Source organism: Aotus nancymaae, unplaced genomic scaffold, assembly GCF_030222135.1.
Source record: "Aotus nancymaae isolate 86718 unplaced genomic scaffold, 86718_ANA_hifiasm-v0.15.2.pri h1tg000049l, whole genome shotgun sequence".
Lineage (NCBI taxonomy): Eukaryota > Metazoa > Chordata > Mammalia > Primates > Aotidae > Aotus > Aotus nancymaae.
Window position 1 is genome coordinate 18,549,608 of NW_026988463.1, and position 19,675 is coordinate 18,569,282.

A 19,675-nucleotide genomic window follows, 5' to 3' on the forward strand; every position below is an offset into this window, starting at 1 on the left:
ACAGGCTGGAGTGCAATGGCACACTTTCAGCTCACCGCAGCCTCCGCCTCCTGGGTTCAAGTGATTCTCCTGCCTCAGCCTCCCGAGTAGCTGGGACTACAGGTGTGCACCACCATGCCCAGCTAATTTTTGTATTTTTTAGTAGAGACAGGGTTTCACCGTGTTGACCAGGATGGTCTCGATCTCTTGACCTCGTGACCCACCTGCCTCGGCCTCCCAAAGTGCTGGGATTATAGGCGTGAGCCACTGTGCCCGGCCTCCTTTTTGTATTTTTACTAGAGACAGGGTTTTACCATTTTGGTCAGGCTGGTCTTGAACTCCTGACCTCGTGATCTGCCTGCCTCTGCCTCCCAAAGTGCTGGGATTACAGGAGTGAGCCACTGCACCTGGCCTTTATTTGTTTTTCTACTGCTCTTAAAAGCTTAAATATAAGGTTTCACGTAGTATGTCAGTGCTGTTGGCAGAAAAATGTGCTGACGGGCTTCTCAGAAAACTATGTTAAGGATCAGGGATGTGGCACAGGTTAGAGAAAGAATTAGAACAGCAGAGTCTTATCTTTAGGGGGAGGTTTGAATTATGAAGGAAGGAGGAATGGTTTTTAGTGATCAGATTTTCTTTCTTTGAATATATATTTCTTTCTCTTGGGTATGTAAATGGATTTGTTGGAAAACAATGAACATATTGCCTTAGATTTTTAAAATATTAATGAATTTTATGTCTCTGCAGAATCTCTTTATGGGATCTGAAAAAGGTAAGATGAGTTTGTTGTTGTTTTGATGGGAAAATTCTGGCATTACTTTTAATATAATTTTACAAGGGAAAAAAGTTTATGTGATATGATTCTGATGTTTAATTCAGTTGGATCTACTATTTCTTAGATTGTGGATAGACAGAACTAAAATACATATTTAGATTATGAATTAAAAAAATACCAAATCTCAACACTTTGGAAGGCCAAGGTGGGTGGATCACCTGAGGTCAGGAGTTCAGGATCACCCTGGCCAACATGGTGTAACCCCGTCTCTACTAAAAATATAAAAATTTGCTGGGCGTGACGCAAATTGTAATCCCAGATTATAATCCAGATACTGAGGAGGCTGAGACAGGAGAATCACTTGAACCTGGGAGACGGGTTGCAGTGAGCCCGAGATTGTACCATTGCATTCCAGCCTGGGCAACAAGAGCAAAATTCCGTTTTAAAAAAAATATATGGCTAGGTGTGTTGACTCATGCCTGTAATCCCCCAGCACTTTGGGAGGCCGAAGCAGGTGGATCTCTTGAGGTCAGGAGTTCAAGACCAGCCTGGCCAACATGGTGAAACCCCATCTCTACTAAAAATACAAAAAAAAAAAAAATTAGCCAGGCGTAGTGATGGATGCCGGTAATCTCAGCTACTCTGGAGGCTAAGGCAGGACAATCGCTTGAACCCGGCAGGCAGAGGTTGCAGTGAGCTGAGGTTGTGCCACTGCACTTCATCCTGGGTGACAGAGTGAGACTTCATCTCAAAAAAAAAAGTACCAAAGAGGTTACTAGAAGTAAAACATAAGCTTACTGTTTAGGAGGAAAAAGTCTCCCCTTCATTGTGCCTCCTTCACCAGCTAGGGAATTGCTTTAGAGAGCCTTTCCCTTGCCTTAAGTCTTTTCCCTTGTGCCATAAGATATGTTGGTGAGGGGTCAGATGCTCAGTCTTACAGGCCATTGGTCCCAGCTTCTCCTAAGACACACAGTCAGAAGCTGTTGACCAGGGTGTCTCAAACTGCTGTGCAGCAGGATTTCCTGAGGAACTTTTATATGAATATAGATGACTGGCCCCCAGTAACTCAATGAATCTTGCAGGATGGGACCCCAGAATTCCTATTTTGATGCTCCCAGGTGATTCTGGAGCAACTGATGGATCATGTGCTGCTGGGTACAGATGAGCACAACCATGTTTCATTGCAGGTCTCTGATACGGCAGCTGCCACTCGGTCCCCTCACCTCTGCTGGAAGAGACAGCATGTTAGAAATTAAGAGAGTGGGAGCAGCTTTGTTATACACAGAATTTTTTTGTTGTTGTTATTTGAAATGGAGTCTCACTCTGTCACCCAAAGTGGAGTGCAGTGGCATGATCTTGTCTCACTGCAACCTCCGCCTCCTGGGTTCAAGCAGTTCTCCCATCTCAGCCTGCTGAGTTGATGGGACTATAGATGTGCACCACTGCACCTGGCTAATTTTTGTAGTTTTAGTAGAGACAGGGTTTCACCATGTTGGCCAGGCTGGTCTCAAACTCTTGACCTCAAGTTCTGCCTGCCTCAGCCTACTAAAGTGCTGGGATTACAGATGTGAGCTACGACACCCAGCTTGTTATGGGCAGCATTTTGATCTCAGACTATAAAAAGTAAATCATACCATCATGTACCCACCAGTTTGTAAGGATCAAATAGAGTGATGATACTAATTATCTTACTCTGGTTGGTGGTACTATAAAGGAATACCAGAGGCTGGGTAATTTATAAGGAAGAGAGGTTTACTTGGCTTATGGTTCCACAGGCTGTATAAGAAGCATGGTGCCAGCATCTGCTGTTGGTGAGGGCCTCAGGCTGCTTCCACTCATAGTGGAGTGCAAATGAGAGCAGGTGTGTGCAGAGATTACACGGCAAGAGGAGGCAGGAGAGAGAGGGAGAAGATGCCAGGCTTTTTTCAACAGCCTGTTCTCATGGGAACTAAGAACTCATTACTGCGAGGATTCCACCAAACCATTCATGAGGGATCCTTTTCCTACAACCCAAACATCTCCCACCAGGCCCCCACCTCCAACATTGGGGATCACATTCCAACTTGAGACTTGGTATGAAAATAGAGCAATAGGAACTCTCATATGCTGCTGATGGGAATGTAAAATGGCACAACCACTTTGTAGAACACTTTTGCGTTTTTTATTTAATTTGAAGATAGGTGCTATGATCTGGTTGGTTGTGCCCAACCTTCCTCCCCTGCCCCGATTCACATGTTGAAATCCTAACTGCAAGATAATGGTATTAGGAGATGGGCCCTTTTCAGAGGTGATTAGGTTGTGAGGGTGGAACCCTCATGAATGGGATTAGCACCCTGTGAAAGAGGCCCCTGGGCACTGCCTTACTTTTTCTACCAATTGAAGACACAGCAAAAAGGCATCATCTATGAACCGAACCAGAAAGCGGGCCCTCACCAGACATCTAATCTGCCGGCACCTTGATCTTGGACTTCTCAGCTTTTAGGACTGCGAGAAATATACTGCTCTTGTTTATAAGCCACCCACTTTGTAGTGTTTTGTTATAGCAGCTCAAAGGGAGTAAGACAACGGGTCAACCCTTCGATCCAGCATTCCACTACTAGAGTAGCCCCAGCTTAGGGGTTGGTAAACTGCATGCATCCAACCAGGGAAGGATGCCAGCTGTGCAGTTGGCCGAGCTCACAGAAGCCTGATGGCCAAGTCTGGTCCACTGCCTGTTTTTTAAGTAAAGTTTTATTGGAACACAGCCCTATTAATTTGCTTACATATTATCTATGCCTGCTTTTGTGCTACAGCAGTAGAGTTGAATAGTTGGAGCAGACACTTTGTGACTCAAAACCTAAAACATTTGTCAGACTTACAGAAAGAGTTCTGCAACTCGACCCTAAGTCCATATTTCTTTCTTCTTTTCTTTTTTTTTTTTTTGAGACTGAGTTTTGCTCTTTTTGCCCAGGCTGTAGTACAGTGGCGTTATCTCGGCTCACTGCAACCTCTGCCTCCCAGGTTCAAGCAGTTCTCCTGCCTCAGCTTCCCAAGTAGCTGGGATGACAGGCACCCACCTCCATGCCCGGCTAATGTTTGTATTTTTATTAGAGTCGGGGTTTCACCATGTTCGCCAGGCTGGTCTCAAACTCCTGACCTCAGGTGATCTGCCTGCCTGAGCCTCCCAAAGTGCTGAGATTACAGGTATGAGCCACCATGCCCAGCCTAAATTATTTGGAAACTTAATTACTGGAGTAGTTGTTACTAATTAAATAATACTACCATTCTCTCAGCTGACCCCAGACTCAAATATGAGTCACCACCAGAGCTGAGAAGTCAGTACCTGAAAAAGAATAAACTTGAGTTCCTAAGAATAGGTTTGGTAGGGAGGAGCAGGGAGATAATGTAAGCCATGGGACCTCAGAAATAGAGCAGAGGCCCGGCCAGGTGCAGTGGCTTATGCCTATAATTCGAACACTTTAGGAAGCTGAGGTGGGCAGATTACATTAGGTCAGGAGTTTGAGACCAGCTTGGTCAACATGGTGAAATCCGTCTCTGCAAAAAAATACAAAAATTAACCAGGCATAGTCATGTGCTCCTGTAGTCCCAGCTACTGAGGAGGCTGATGCAGGAGGATCGCTTGTACCCAGGAGGTGGAGGTTGCTATGAGCCAAGATTGTGCCACTGCACTCCAGACTAGGGGACAGAGTGAGGTCCTGTGTCAAAAAAAAAGTAGTACTAGAGCAGAGGCCCCCTTAAAATGGGGGAAGGATTCCGAAATAGACGGCCACAGAGGGCAGCAGTCAGCTAGATGCATCACCCTGCCCTGTGGCTGGCCTGTGGCCTGGAGGCCTTTCCTTTATCCCTCCACCAGTCCCTGCTGATAGCGAAATTGTGCTGACAGATGCTGGAAGGAGGAACAGCTAGTCCTGTTTGCTCAAAGAGAGGGCTTTGAAACCCTAGTGTTTCCACCCTTGGGTAGACAGTGAGATGGTTGTTTTGTTAGCAGAAGAGCACAATTCTATGCTGTGAGTATGAGCCTAAGAGGGCCTTTTGTTCATAGAAAACAATTAAATGACGGATTTTTGGCATCCTTATCTGGACTGCCTTTCTTTAGGAATAAACAGATTATACACAGCAAAGTTTGTAAATTTTGAATGCAGTGGTTAACCTCTTTGAGGCTGGCCCATTGGGCTCCCAGGGGCAGCATCTGAGTGGGAAATGTTGTGATGAAACTCCGGTTATATAAGGAAGTTGCTTTCAAATTCTGGGATAGTTTTCTGTAATGGAATCATTCCCTAGTGTCTTTATTCACGATGAAGTGTAGAGTGAAAGATGCCTCCGTTGGGGGTATTGGTGCTCGAGAAAAGCCACCTGTGTGACGTAAATCCATTCTGTTTAGGCAGAGCCGGGACTGCCGCATTCGCAATGTCAGAGAAGGTTCGGACCCGGCTGGAGGAGCTGGATGACTTTGAGGAGGTGAGCAAGTCATTTGTGGAGTGCAGGGAGTGGGAGAGCTTTTCATTCCTCCTGCCAAGTGAGATCAACTTCGGTGGCTGCCCTTTGATTAATTCCCGGTCTGCGGATTGTGCTCGGTCTTCCTGAGGCAATGACTCCATCCAGGGAAGGATGCCAACTGTGCAGTTGGCCAAGCTCACAGAAGCCTGATGGCTGCTTTTCCAAAGGCCTCTTTTCTCATTGTGGTGCCTGAGCAAGGCTGGGTTGCCTGGGGACAGTGTCAACTGGTTAAAACCAACTGGAAGGCTGGGCGCGGTGGCTCATGCCTATAATCCCAGCACTTTGGAAGGCCGAGGTGGGCGGATCACCTGAGGTCAGGAGTTCGAGACCAGTCTGGCCAACGTGGTGAAACCCCAACTCTACTAAAAATATAAAAATTAGCCAGGCATGGGGGTGGATGCCTGTAATCCCAGCTATTCAGGAGGCAGAGACAGGAGAATTACTTGAACCTGGGAGACAGAGGTTATAGTGAGCTGAGATCGTGCCACTGCACTCCAGCCTGGGTGAAAGAGCGAGACTTTGTCTAAAAAAACAAAAAACAACAAAAAAAACCCCAACCTGCAGTCACCTCCCTGAGAAGCAGCCTTGTATAGTACAAAGACCTTTCTTGTAACAGATGCTGCTTGGGCTGGCTGGATATGGCCCATAGGAATCTTTTAATTGGCCTATATGTACTTTGAAAAAAATGTGAGTCTTTTGCCAACACTTAAACATTAGTAAATGTAACCAACAGATACAGATGTCTTGAACAAAATCTTGGCCGGGTGCAGTGGCTCACACCTGTAATCCCAGCACTTTGGGAGGCCAAGGCGAGCAGATTACCTGAGGTCAGGAGTTCGAGGCCTGGCCAACGTGGTGAAACCCTGTCTCTACTAAAAATGCAAAAATTAACTAGGTGTGGTGGCGGGTGCCTGTAATCCCAGCTACTTGGGAGGCTGACATAGGAGAATTGCTTGAACCCAGGAGATGAAGGTTGCAGGTCACTCTGTCACCCAGGCTGGAGTGCAGTGATGTGATCTCAGCTCACTGCAACCTCTGCCTCCCAGGTTCAAGCAGTTCTCCTGCCTCAGCCTCTCGAGTAGCTGAGATTACAGGCACACACTACCATGCCCAGCTAATTTTTGTATTTTTAGGAGAGACAGGGTTTCACAATGTTGGCCAGGCTGGTCTCGAACTCCTGACCTCAAATGATCCAACCTGCCTCGGCTTTCCAATGTGCTGGTGGGATTACAGACGTAAGCCACTGTGCCTGGCCAACTCATTTCTTTAGTAAAGAGTTTTTCACTTTGTATTGTAGGAAATATAAACATTTGGTTCCTGGTCTCGTCATGTGTGTTTGCATGACCTTCACTCCTGTGAGTTTTGTGAAGAGCTTCTTAACAATAGCCCAGAGTTAGGGAGCATCTACTCTGCACCAGGGACTGTGCCAGGTCTTTACCTACATAGTCATTTCATCCCCATCATGGTCTTGTGCTTAGCTGCTAAGGGTTTCTGCTATGGTTGTCTTTCTGTCCTGACTACTCTCTCCCTGGTCTAGTTAACACCCCTCACATTCCACAGTGCCTAGTTAACACCTGTACTCCACTGAGAGTTTGTCTCGAGTGTCACTCCTCCAGGAAGCCATTCCTGAATCGCCCCACCACAGTTTACAGCCCATTTCTTTGTTACCATATTTCTTCCATTCTGAGATGTACGATTTCTCTCACATTTGAGTATCTCTGAAATTGGAGTATATGTTCCTCAGTTGGTTCCTGTCAGTGATCAGCACATTTTTCTTTATTGGTAGCCCATGAAACAGTTGTGCTTTTTCCAATGGGCACCTCAGATCCAGTGAACTATGATATGTGTCCCCATAGAATTGTGTTTTCTCCTGAGCATTTATCTCAGTTTGAGTTAATATCCATCTATCTTTAGTATCTTCAGCTCCATTAGTGCTGAAATACCCTGTCATGTCTTATTGCTTGGGTATCTTCAGCAAAAATGTCTTTGTATTTTGAGAATCTAGTCCCATGCCCAGCACACAGGAGGCCCACAGTTGGTTGAATGAGGTATGTCCTGTTACCTCTATTCACAGATGAGGCTCTGAGAGGAAAGTCGCTCACCCGGGGTCACACAGCTACTCAGTGACAGAACTGGAAGGTGACTTAGGTCTGACTTGCTTCCAAGGCCAGCCTGTCAACCCACAGCACTCTGCCTATCTGAGTCAGAAAACTCAAAGAACCTCTTTGATTGCAAGTTGCAAGGGAAAGCTGTCAATCCTGGTGGGGATATGAGGAAAATGTAGAGACCAAAGCTCAGCCAATACCTAGTATTCTTCAGAGGGGTAACAGTCGAGATGTTTTTCCTGCTGTGCCTTCACCTTCTGCCTTCTCCCCACAGGGTTCCCAGAAGGAGCTGTTGAACTTGACTCAGCAGGATTATGTGAACCGGATAGAGGAGCTCAATCAGTCACTGAAGGACGCCTGGGCCTCTGACCAGAAAGTGAAGGCTCTAAAAATTGTCATCCAGGTTAGATCTAGTGACCCCCTCTGCCCCCACCCAGAATTTCCTTTGTAAAATTCCACTGTGGAGACTTAGAGTTTTCAGGGGACTGCCTGAAGGGTCTTATCCTTGTTCTTCCATGCTTTCATTTTCATATACTTCTTGTGAAAAGCCATGATTACGAATCTGTGTTTTTATGAGATGGCTAATCCCAGGGTCACCACGTACAGCTGCACAGGTTGTGCGCTGCACAACTCCAGGAAGCATTCTTCACCCTAGATTACAGAATAGATGATACCCCATGTGTTGTACAGTACATTAATCATGATGTAACTCCTGACACATTTATGATTTGCACACACTAAAGATTGAGCAACTTTCTTTTGGGTTGCCTTGACTGCATTGGTTTGGTATCTTCAGGATTAATGATGTGTGTCCCTGATAAATGCATTTTTCAGACATATTCTGTATGCTGTGTGACAAGGAGATGATATTTACAGCATTGGGAGAGGTGCATACATTGATTCTTTGTTGATGAATTTGTTAAGCCAGTGACAATTCTTGAACCACAAGAACAAGTACTATGTGGAAAACAGCTTCTATTTCTTGGCCCTGACGATCCTACCATCTCAGCAAAATGTACTCAGAAGCACATTAGGAAAGGAATAATGTATTAAATTATCATTTTCAGAGCAGAGTTAACAAGGATTTCTGTACTGCCATTTTAGTTCAAAAGGACAGATCCATTCTCATTCCGTGTTATGATAATGTGACATTTGTTTTCTCACCTGTTATTTTGAAAGGCTGGAGAGTCCGGGAATCTTCACACTGCACACTTGAAGTCTTTTAAGATGACTCCTTATATAGTAGGGGTGATTTCTTTGGTGTTTCATGATGGGAGGCAAACCCCAGCCCATTTCTCTTCAATCACTGTTGTTAGTTTACAGAGTAAACAGTCCCGAAGGCCAGGCCTCTCATCCTGGAAGCCCATGGTGAGGGTTACTTGCTGAGTGCCTTGAGTGAGAACTATCTGAACTAAAAAGTGCTTCTTCACAATATTTGCATTGGCAGTATCTCTCCATAGATTACTGTAGTTTAGAACTGTGTCTTCTAAGAGGTTTACATCTGGGGGAGATTTGATTCATGTCTTTGCAAACAAAATAATCATAAGTGTGTTTCATCAACTCCACATCTGGCTGATAGTAAATTCTACAATGCTTTAAGGACTGCCTTCTTTATCCAAAAGATATAGTCAAGGCCGGGCACAGTGGCTCACGTCTGTAATCCCAGCATGTTGGGAGGCTGAGGCAGCTGGATCACTTGAGCCCAGGAGTTTGAGACCAGCCTGACCAACATGGTGAAACCCCATCTCTACTAAAAATACAAAAATTAGCCGGGTGTGGTGGCAAGGTGCTTGTAGTCCCAGCTACTTGGGAGACTTAAACCTGGAAGGCAGATTTGCAGTGAGCTGAGGTCGCACCACTGCACTACAGCCTTGGTAACAGGGTGAGACTCCGTCTCAAAATAGAACAGGAAACATAGTCAAGGTGCAGAGTTTAGAGAAAAGAGCACAGTTCACCTTATTTGCTGTATGGTAGAAGTTTTTGTGTGTTGGGGTGGGGTGATAGCTGCTTTACTAAGGCATATTTTGCATATCATAAAGTCCACCCATTGTAAGTGTATAATTCAGTGATTTATTTTTAAAATTTTTAAAATTTTTATTTATTATATTATTATTATTATTAGAGATGAGGTTTCACCATGGTGGCCAGGCTGGTCTCGAACTCCTGACCTCAGGTGATCCACCCTCCTTGGCCTCCCAAAGTGCTGGGATTACAGGTGTGAGCCATCACGCCAGACCAATTCTTGATTTTTTTTTTTTTTTACTAAATTTGTGCAACTATCACACAATCTAGCTTTAGAACATTTTTATACCTCCCCAGATTCCCCAAGCCTGTTTGTAATCAAACCCCACTGCCATACCCAACCCCAGAAAACCACAAGTCTGTTTTCTGACTCTACTGCGTTTGACATTTCATATACATGGGATTATTCAGTAGATAGTCTTTTGCATCTGGCTTCTCTCACGTAGTATAATGTGCCTTTTTAATTGATACATAATAATTCTACATATTTATGGGGTACAGAGTGATATTTTGATACATGTATCCAGTGTGTAATGATCAAATCCAAATAATTAGCATATTCATCACCTCAAATGTCTCTAATTTCTATGTGTTGGGAACATTCAAAATCCTCTCCTCTAGCTATTTGAAAATACACAATAAGCTAGGCCTGGTGGCACACGCCTGTAATCCTAGTTAGTGGGAGGCTGAGGCATGAGAATGAAGCTGAGAGGTGGAGGTTGCAGGGAGCCGAGATTGCACCACTGCACTCCAGCCTGAGCGACAGAGCGAGACTGTGTTTCAAAAAAAAAAAAAAAAAAAAAAAAGGAAAATATACAATAAATTGTGAACTTTAGTCACTCTAGTGACTAGAACTTACTCCTACTATGTAGCTGTAATTTTGCGCCCATTAACCAACCTCTCTGTGCTCCCCTTGCCCCTACCCTTCCCAGCCTCTAGTAATTGCAGTTCTACTCTCTACTTTTATGAGCTCAACTTTCATAGCTCCCACATATGAGTGAGAACATGCAGTATTTATCTTTCTGTGCCTGTTTCACTTAACATGATGTCTTCCAGGCTCATTTGTGTTGCTGTGAATGATGTAGTTTCACTTTTTATGGCTAAATAATGTTCCTCTGTGTGCGTGTGTGTGTGTGTGTGTGTGTGTGTGTGTGTGTGTGTGTGTGTGTGTGTGTGTATGACGTTTTCTTTTCTTTTTTTTTTTTTTTGAGACGGAGTTTCGCTCTTGTTACCCAGGCTGGAGTGCAGTGGTGTGATCTCAGCTCACCGCAACCTCCGCCTCCTGGGTTCAGGCAATTCTCCTGCCTCAGCCTCCTGAGTAGCTGGGATCACAGGCACATGCCACCATGCCTAGCTAATTTTTTGTATTTTTAGTAAAGACGGGGTTTCACCATGTTGACCAGGATGGTCTCGATCTCTTGACCTTGTGTTCCACCCGCCTCGGCCTCCCAAAGTGCTGGGATTACAGGCATGAGCCACCGCGCCCAGCCTCATGTTTTCTTTATTAATCCATTTAAGTACCTTTAGATTGATTCCATATCTTAGCTGTTGTGAATAGTGCTACAATAAACATGGTACTGCAGGTATTTCTTTCATATACCGATTTCCTTTTCTTTGGATGATAACCTAGTTGCGAGATTGCTACATCATATGGTAGTTCTACTTTTAGTTTTTTGAGAAATTTCCATACTGTTTTCTAGAATTGTTACACTAATTTATATTCTCACCCACAGTGAATAGGAGTTCCCTTTTTGGCCTGATGCGGTGGCCCACTCCTGTAGTCCCAGCATTTTAGGAGGCCAAGGAGGGGGGATCACCTGAGGTCAGGAGTTCGAGACCAGCCTGGCCAACATGGTGAAACCCTGTCTCTACTAAGATTACAAAAATTAGCTGGGCGTGGTGATGGATGCCTGTAATCCCAGCTACTTGGGAAGTTGAGGCAGGGGAATCGCTTGAACCCAGGAGGTGGAGATTGCAGTGAGCCAAGATTGCACCATTGCACTCCAGCATGGGTGACAGGAGCAAAACTCTGCCTCAAAAAAAAAAAAAAAGTTTCTTTTTCCTCTTCATTCTTACCAGGATTTTTTTTTCTTTTCAGAAATGAGGTTGCCCAGGCTGCAGTGCAGTAGTTAATCCCAGACGTGATCATATTGCATTACAGCCAGCCTAGAAATCCCGGACTCAAGTGATCCTCCCACCTCAGCCTCCCAAGTAGCTGGGACTACAGGCACATACCACCATGCCCAGCCTATTTTTGTCTTTTTGATAGTAGCCATTTTAATGTGGTTTTCATTTGATGATTTCCCTGATGATGAGTGATGTTGAACGTTTTTTTCACATATTTGTTGGCTAATTTGTATAACATCTTTTGAGAAATGTCTCTCCAGCTCATTTGTCCAGTTTTTAATTGGATTCTTTTTTTTTTTTTTCTGACATGGAGTCTTGCTCTGTCGCCTAGGCTGGAGTGCAGTGGTGCAATCTTGGCTGACTGCAACCTCTGCCTCCCGGGTTCAAGCAATTCTGCTGCTTCAGCCTCCTGAGTAGCTGGGATCACAGCTGTGCACCACCATGCCCGGCTAATTTTCGTATTTTTAGTGGAGATGGGGTTTCACCATGTTGGTCGGGCTGGTCTCGAACTCCTGACCTCAGGTGATTCACCTGCCTCGGCCTCCCAGAGTGCTGGGACTACAGGTGTGAGCCACCATGCCCGGCCTTGGATTATTTTCTTTAGCATAATATGTTTGAGGTTCATCCACATTGTATTATGTGTGAGTACTTTGTTCCTTTTTCCTGCTGACTTGTATTCTAATGTGTGATTATCTTAAGTCGATGGGCATTTGGGTTGTTCCCACTCTCCGGCTGTTATGAATAATGCTGCTATGCACATTTGCATACAGTTATTTGTGTAGGCTTATGTTTTTATTACTCTTAGGTAAAATTTTAGGAATGGAATTGCTGGGTCATATGGTTAGGTTTAACTTGTTGAGAAACTGCCAAACTGTTTTCCAGATGACTCCAGCATTTACATGAGGGTTCTAATTCCTTCACATTTTCTCTGACACTCAGCATTGTCCATCTTTTTTTCCGTTTTCTTTTTGTTTTTTTGAGACAGGGTCTCATTCCGTCACCCACTCTGGAGTGCCGTGCCACGATCATAGCTCACTGCAGCCTCAAACTCTAGCCTCAAGTGATCCTCCCAACTCAGCCTCTTGAGTAGCTGGGACTATCATGCCCAGTTTAATTTTTAAAGATTTTTTTTGTAGAGACAGGGTCATGCTGTGTTTCTTAGTCTGGTCTCAAACTCCTGACTTCAAGTGATCTTCCCACCTCAGCCTCCCAAAGTGCTGGGATTACAGGCCTGAGCCATTACACCTGGCCTGTCATTTTTATTATAACCATCCTGTCATCCTGTTGGATTTGAAGTGGTATGGTTTTAATTTGCATATTCCTAACACTAATGTTCAGTATCTTTGTACATGCTGTTGGCCATTTGTGTATCTACAGTGAAATGTCTATTCAAGGCCTTCCCATTTAAAAACTGTGTTATTTGGTTGAGTTGTAACAATTTTTTTTTGTTGTTGTTGGGAGGCAGGGTCTTGCTCTGTGACTCTAGATGGAGTGCAGTGGTGCCATCACAGCTCACTGCAGCCTTGACCTCCTGGGCTCCAGTAATCCTCCCACCTCAGCCTCCCTGGTAGCTAGGACTACAGGCATGTGCTGCCACAGCCAGCTAATTTTTAAATTTTTTTGTAGAGATGGAGGGTTTCATTTTGTTGTCCAGGCTGGTCTCGAACTCCTGTTCTCAAGCAATCCTTTGATCTTGGCCTCCTAAAGTGCTAGGATTGTAGGCATGAGCCAATGCACTTGGCCAGTTATATAACACTTCTTTATATGTTTTTGATACTATTTCTTTGTCAAATATATGATCTCCTAGTCTGTGGCGTGTCTTTTTGTTTTCATAATTGTGTCTTTGAAGTGCAGAAGTTTTTATTTAATTAATTAAGTTTTCTGAGACAGAGTTTCACTCTCCTTGCCCAGGCTGGAGTGCAGTGGCATGGTATCAGCGCACTGCAACCTCTGCCTCTTGGGTTCAAGCAGTTCTCTTGCCTCAGCCTCCCGAGTAGCTGGAATTACAGGCGCCCACCACCATGCCCAGTTAATATGTGTATTTTTAGTAGAGATGGGGTTTCGCCATGTTGGACAGGCTGGTCTTGAACTCCTGACCTCAAATGATCTGCCCACCTTGGCCTCCCAAAGTGCTAGGATTACAGAGGTGAGCCACAGCACCTAGCCAGAAGTTTTTACTTTTAGCTTCCTTCATCAGTTTTCTCATTTTAGCTTATGCTTTTGTTTTTTTTTTTTTTTTCTTTTTTTTTTTTTTCCTTTACTTTCTTTCTTTTTTTTTTTTTCCTTTACTTTCTTTCTTTTTTTTTTTTTTTAAAGAGAAAGAGAGAGAGAATAGGAAGGAGGAAAAAGGAAGAGAAAGAGAGAGAGAGAATGGGGAGGAGGGAGAAGGAAAAGAAAGAGGGAGAGAGAATGGGAGTATTGCTTTCTTGCCCAGGCTAGAATGCAATTTAGTAATGGGTATTGAAAACCTCTTTTATACTGATAATTATACTTAATGATGTAGTCAGGAAGGAATAAGGGAAGAAAATAACAAACAAACAGCCAACCAATATTTCATTTAAACCTATGAAATGCTATGCGATTACTGAGGAGTGATTTACTTCCAATTATATAGTCACCTTTGGAATAGGTGTGAGGTGGTAATGTATGTTTTGTGTATTTGAAGTGGAGAGTTCTATAAATGTTTATTAAGTTTACTTGTTCCGGGTCTGAGTTCAAGTTCTGAATATCCTTGTTAATTTTCTATCTCGTTGATCTATAGAATCGTTAGCTCTTCTTGTTGCATTGATCCTTTTGCCATTATGTAATGTCATTCCTCGCCTCTTTTGATCTTTGTTGCTTTAAAGTCTACTTTATCAGAGGCGAGAATTGCATCTCCTGCTTTTTGTTTATTGGTTTATTTTTACTCTCTGTTTGATTGGTAAATCTTCCTCCTTCTCTCTGAGTCTTTGTGTATTGTTGCATGTAAGATGGGCCCGGATGCAGCATACCGATGGGTTTTGGCTTTTTATCCAATTAAAATATATATAAGTTTAATACCGGCGTTTGATGCTAGCTGGCTGTTTTGCCCATTAGTTGATGTAAATTTTTTATTGTGTTAAAGTTCTTTGCTTTTTGATATATTTTTGGAAAGGCTGATATTGGTTGTTCCTTTATATGTATAGTGCTTCTTTCAGAAGCTCTTGTAAAGCAGGCCTGGTGGTGGTGAACTCTCTAAGTACTTGTTTGTTCGCAAAAGATTTAATTTTTCCTTCGCTCATAAAGCTTAGTTTGGCTGGATAGGAAATTCTGGGTTGAAAGTTCTTTTCTTTAAGGATGTTAAATATTGGTCCCCACTCTTTTCTGGCTTGTAGGGTTTCTGCTGAGAGATCTGCTGTAAGTCTGATAGGTTTCCCTTTATGGGTAACCTGACCTTTCTCTCTGGCTGCCCTTAGTATTTTCTCCTTCATTTCAACCCTAATAAATCTGGCGATTATGTGCCTTGGAGTTGGTCTTCTTGAAGAATATCTTTGTGGTGTTCTCTGTATTACCTGGAGTTGAATATTACCCTGCCTTGCCAGGTTGGGAAAGTTTTCCTGAATGATATCCTGAAGAGTATTTTCCAACTTGGATTCATTCTCTTCATCACATTCAGGTACACCTATCAAACGTAAATTAGGTCTTTTCACATAGTCCCATATTTCCTGGAGACTTTGCTCATTCCTTTTCATCCTTTTTTCTGCATTCTTGTCTTCCCGTTTCATTTCACTGAGCTGGTCCTCGACTTCTGATATCCTTCCTTCTGCTTGATCAATTCGACTGTTTAAACTTGTGCATGCTTCGCGAAGTTCTCGTGTTGTGTTTTTCAGTTCCATCAATTCACTTATATTCTTCTCTAAATTGTCCATTCTCGTTAACATTTCGTCAAACCTTTTTTCAAGGTTCTTAGTTTCTTTGCATTGGGTTAGAACAAGTTCTTTTAATTCACAGAAGTTTCTTATCACCCACGTTTTGAAACCTGCTTCTGTTATTGGAACACACGTGTAATCTATTAAGCCTTGTTCCGTTACTGATGAGGAATTGCAATCCCCTGTAGAGGGAGAGGCATTCTGATTTTGAGTATTCTCTACCTTTTTACGCTGGTTTCTTCCCTTCATTATATATTTGTCCGTCTGTCGTCTTTATAATTACCAACTTTCTAACCGGGTCTCTGACGTCCAACTTGTTGATTCCCTGCGCCGAAATCTGAGCAATCCACTGAGCCGGCCAAAACAGCGGTGTTAAGATTGATGGTGCTTTTCTGCCCGGGAATCTCCGGACTCTGCACCAAGAACTGGCGTGCTAAGGCACCAGCAAAACCGCCACGCCGGCCACAAGAGTCGCCCTGGCGACCCGTGGAGCTCCTCCACTGGGAATGTCCTGGTCCGTGAGCAACAAATATTCGTCCGAAAGTGTGGCGTCCTCTCGTTCTTTGCGCTTTCACTGGGAGGTACGTGCCCGAGCTGCTAATCATCAGCCATCTTGGATCTCTCTCAGCTTATGCTTTTGTAGTTGTATCTAAGAACTCTTTGCCTAGCTTAAGGTCATGAAGATTTTTTTTCCCTTTGTTTTCTTCTAGAAGTTTTATAATTTTAGCACTTACATTTAGGTCAGTGGTTCATTTTGAATTACTTTTTATATGTACTATAAGGTAAGGATCTAAGTATTTTATTTTTTGCATGTGGAGCTACAGTTGTCTCAGCAACATTTGTTGAAAAGACTATTGTATTAGTCCATTCTCGAATTACTATAAAGAACTACCTGAGAATGAGTGATTTATGAAGAAAAGAAGTATAATTGACTCAATTCTGCAGGCTGTATAGGAAGCATGGCTGGGGAGGCCTTAGGAAACTTAAAATCATGGCAGAAGGCGAAGGAGAAGCAGGTACATCTTTCCATAGCAGAGCGAGCGAGAGAGAGAGAGAGAGAGAAACAGGGAGATGACACACGCTTTCAAACAACCAGATCTCATGAGAACTGTATCATGAGAACAGCAAGGGGAAGCCTTACCCCCTGGTTCAGTTATCTCCCACGAGGCCTCTTCTCCCACACTGGGGATTACAAGTTGACATGAGAGTTGGATGGAGACACAGAGCCAAACCATGTTAACTATCTTTTTCCCTACTGAGATCTTGGCACTTTTGTTAAAAATCAGTTGACTACTGGCAGCAAACTCAGACTACTTAAAAAACAAAAATCAACTGACATAAATGTAAGGGCTTATTTCTGGCTTCTCACTGTTATTCTGTTGATCCGTAAGTCAATCCTTATGCTAGTTCTACATTGTCTCTTTTTTTTTTTTTTGAGACAGTCTCACTCTGTCGCCCAGGCTGGAGTGCAGTGGCTCGATCTCTGCTCACTGCAACCTCAGCCTCCCAGGTTCAAGTGATTCTCCTGCCTCAGCCTCCCCAGTAGCTGGCATTACAGATGTGTGCCACCATATCCAGCTATTTTTTGTATTTTAATAGAGATGGGGTTTCACCGTGTTGGCCAGGCTGGTCTCAAACTCCTAACCTCAAGTGATCCACCCACCTCCGCCTCCCGAAGTGCTGGAATTAACAGGCGTGAGCCACCACGCCTGACCAGTTTCACATTGTCTTGATTTCTATGGCATTATAGTAAGTTTGAAACTGGATAGTATAGTCTTTTTTTTTTTTTTTTTTTTTTTTTTTAAAAAAAAAAACAGGGTCTTGCTCTGTCTCCTAGGCTAGAGGGTGCAGTGGTACCATCTCACCTCAGCTCACTGAAACCTTAACCTCCCAGGTTCAAGCAATTGTCCTGCCTCAGCCTCCTGAGTAGCTGAGATTACAGGCGCCCGCCACCATGCCCGGATGATTTTTGTATTTTTAGTAGAGACGGGGTTTTACCGTGTTGCCCAGGCTGGTCTCAATTCAAACTCCTGACCCTGGCCACCTTGGCTGATCTGCCCACCTCAGCCCCCTAATGTGCTGGGATTACAGGCATGAGCCACCGTGCCCAGTGTGGGTCATATAAGTCTTTTAACTTTATTCTTTTTTAAAAAATTATTTTCACTATTCTGGGTCCTTTCCATTTTGTATGAATTTTAGGCTCAGCTTGTCAATTTTTACAAAATTAAAAAAAAAAACCTTCTGGGATTCAGACAGGGATTGCATTGAGTATGAAATCATCTTCTGATGCATAAATTTTGCCAACTGTTGATGAGCATCTGGCTCTTTTCTTCTTTCACTGTATGGGTGATGTCATACTTGGTCATGTCCATGTAAAGCTTTTTTCTAGATAAGAACCTATACCTAAGAGTGGAACTGCCCTGTACCTCTTCAACTTTTCTAGATAGATAATGCTAAGTTGTTTTCCATAGTAGCTGGTGCCAACATACACTTGTAGTAGCATGTGGGTGTGTGAGAGTCTGTGCTATTCAACGTTCTACCACCATTTGGTATGAGTAGATTTTCTATTTTAAGTTTTCTAGTCATGTTTTCTTGTGGTTTTAATTTGTAGTTCCTCGATTACTAATAAAAATGAGCATCTTTTCATGCACTTATAGGCTGTTGGGGTTTCCTTTTTTGTAAAATGCCCTTTGCTGAATTCTTTTGCCCGTTTTTCCATTTTGTCATCTGTATTTTTCGTATTGAGTTTTTGGATTTTTAAAACATATTCTGGATAGTAATGGTCTACTTCCTTCCTTCCTACTCAACCACAGGTCATCTTTGAATGTATGCATTTGTTCTGGCTATTCAATTTTTTTAAACCTTTTTTTTTTTGAGACAGGTTCTTGCTCTGTCTCCCATGCTGGAGTATAGTGGGGTGGTCTTGGTTCACTGCAACCTCTGCTTTGTTTGCTCAAGTGATTCTCTCACCTCTGCCTCCTGCGTAGTTAGGGCTCCAGGTACATACCATCATGCCAGGATAATTTTTGTATTTTTTGTAGAAACTGGGATCTCACTACATTGCCGAGGCTAGTCTCAAACTCCTGGGCTCAAGCGATCTTCCTGCCTCAGCTTCCCAAAGTGCTGGGATTACAGGCGTGAGCCACCATGCTCAGCTGGAATTTGTATTTTTAACACATACCTGGGGTACCTGATTCTTATCAGACAAATTTAGGAAGTGGCACCAAAGCTTTAAAAACTGTGGCATCTTCAAAACAGTAATTTTAAAAGTACCTTCAATTCATAAGATCATTATAGCTTTAACTTTGGATTAAAAACAAGATCTTGTTCCTGTTTTCCTTTATAAAATATATATCCTATGAAACCAGCTTGGGAGAAAATCAGTGCGCAGATGTTTGGGAAGCCCCAGCTGTGTTTAATTTGAAATCCTCTGTTTAAATTCTCTCTCTTTCACCTCATCAGTGGGCAGTAACTCATCTCTGAAAGGCTGTTCAACCCCAGCTCTGGGTAGAACTCAGAGATGTCACATCCCTAGGAAACGAAAACTGTGTATTGTAAACAGACTCTAAGATCTGGAGTTGTTAGTTTTTTCCAGCCTTGAAATCTCATGGGGCAGTTGTTTAAGTTGGAACTCTCACAAAGGGCGTATGAAAATCACAAAGTGAGGCATCAAGAAATGGAATTCCACTTACATCCAATTGCCATGTTTGGTGTCAGCACTATTGTTTTTACAGCTTACGTTCCTGCCCACCCCTCCATAACATCTGGACTGTAAGAGGATGTTTCGCAAATCAGACACGTTTACTTTTAGGTGTGTAATTCTATGCGAGAAGCTTGGTGACTCTAACGATGTAGATACTGGGTAACAACACCAAACTAAAAACACATGTCAAGCTATCTTTTGACATGGTGAACGTTCTCGCCATTCTCTGCATGTTGGGATTGCTTATTAAATAATCCTTTCTAAATGTCTGAACATCTTTTTTTATTTTTAAGTGACTTTTTTTTTATGAGAGTCAACCATGAGGGTGATGAAATGTAGCAAAGTTATTTAATTCCTTATGCTGACTTTTGAATTTATAAAGACTTCAGGGCATGACATTAAATTTAGTTCTTCAAAATAGAAAGAGCTTTTCTGTTTCTGATGATAAAAGATGACTTAATCTAGGGTGTTTGGGGCCACATTGTATGGCTGTGGTCTTCTATTAAGAGTCCTGAGGCTGGGCGCAGTGACTCACTTTGGGAGGCCGAGGCGGGCAGATCACTAGGTCAGGAGTTTGAGA

General features: G+C 43.3%; 1 protein-coding gene across 2 annotated transcripts in view; it reads left to right on the top strand.

Annotated features, from left to right (window-relative positions):
- VPS35L (VPS35 endosomal protein sorting factor like) overlaps window positions 1-19,675 on the top strand; it is a 149,126-nt gene that overhangs the window by 18,064 nt on the left and 111,387 nt on the right. For both annotated transcript variants that reach the window (XM_021672319.2, XM_064362545.1), the window contains exons 5-7: window positions 727-751; window positions 5,136-5,212; window positions 7,631-7,759. In XM_021672319.2, coding sequence (XP_021527994.2) covers window positions 727-751; window positions 5,136-5,212; window positions 7,631-7,759 — 231 coding nt within the window. The remainder of the gene's footprint in view (window positions 1-726; window positions 752-5,135; window positions 5,213-7,630; window positions 7,760-19,675) is intronic.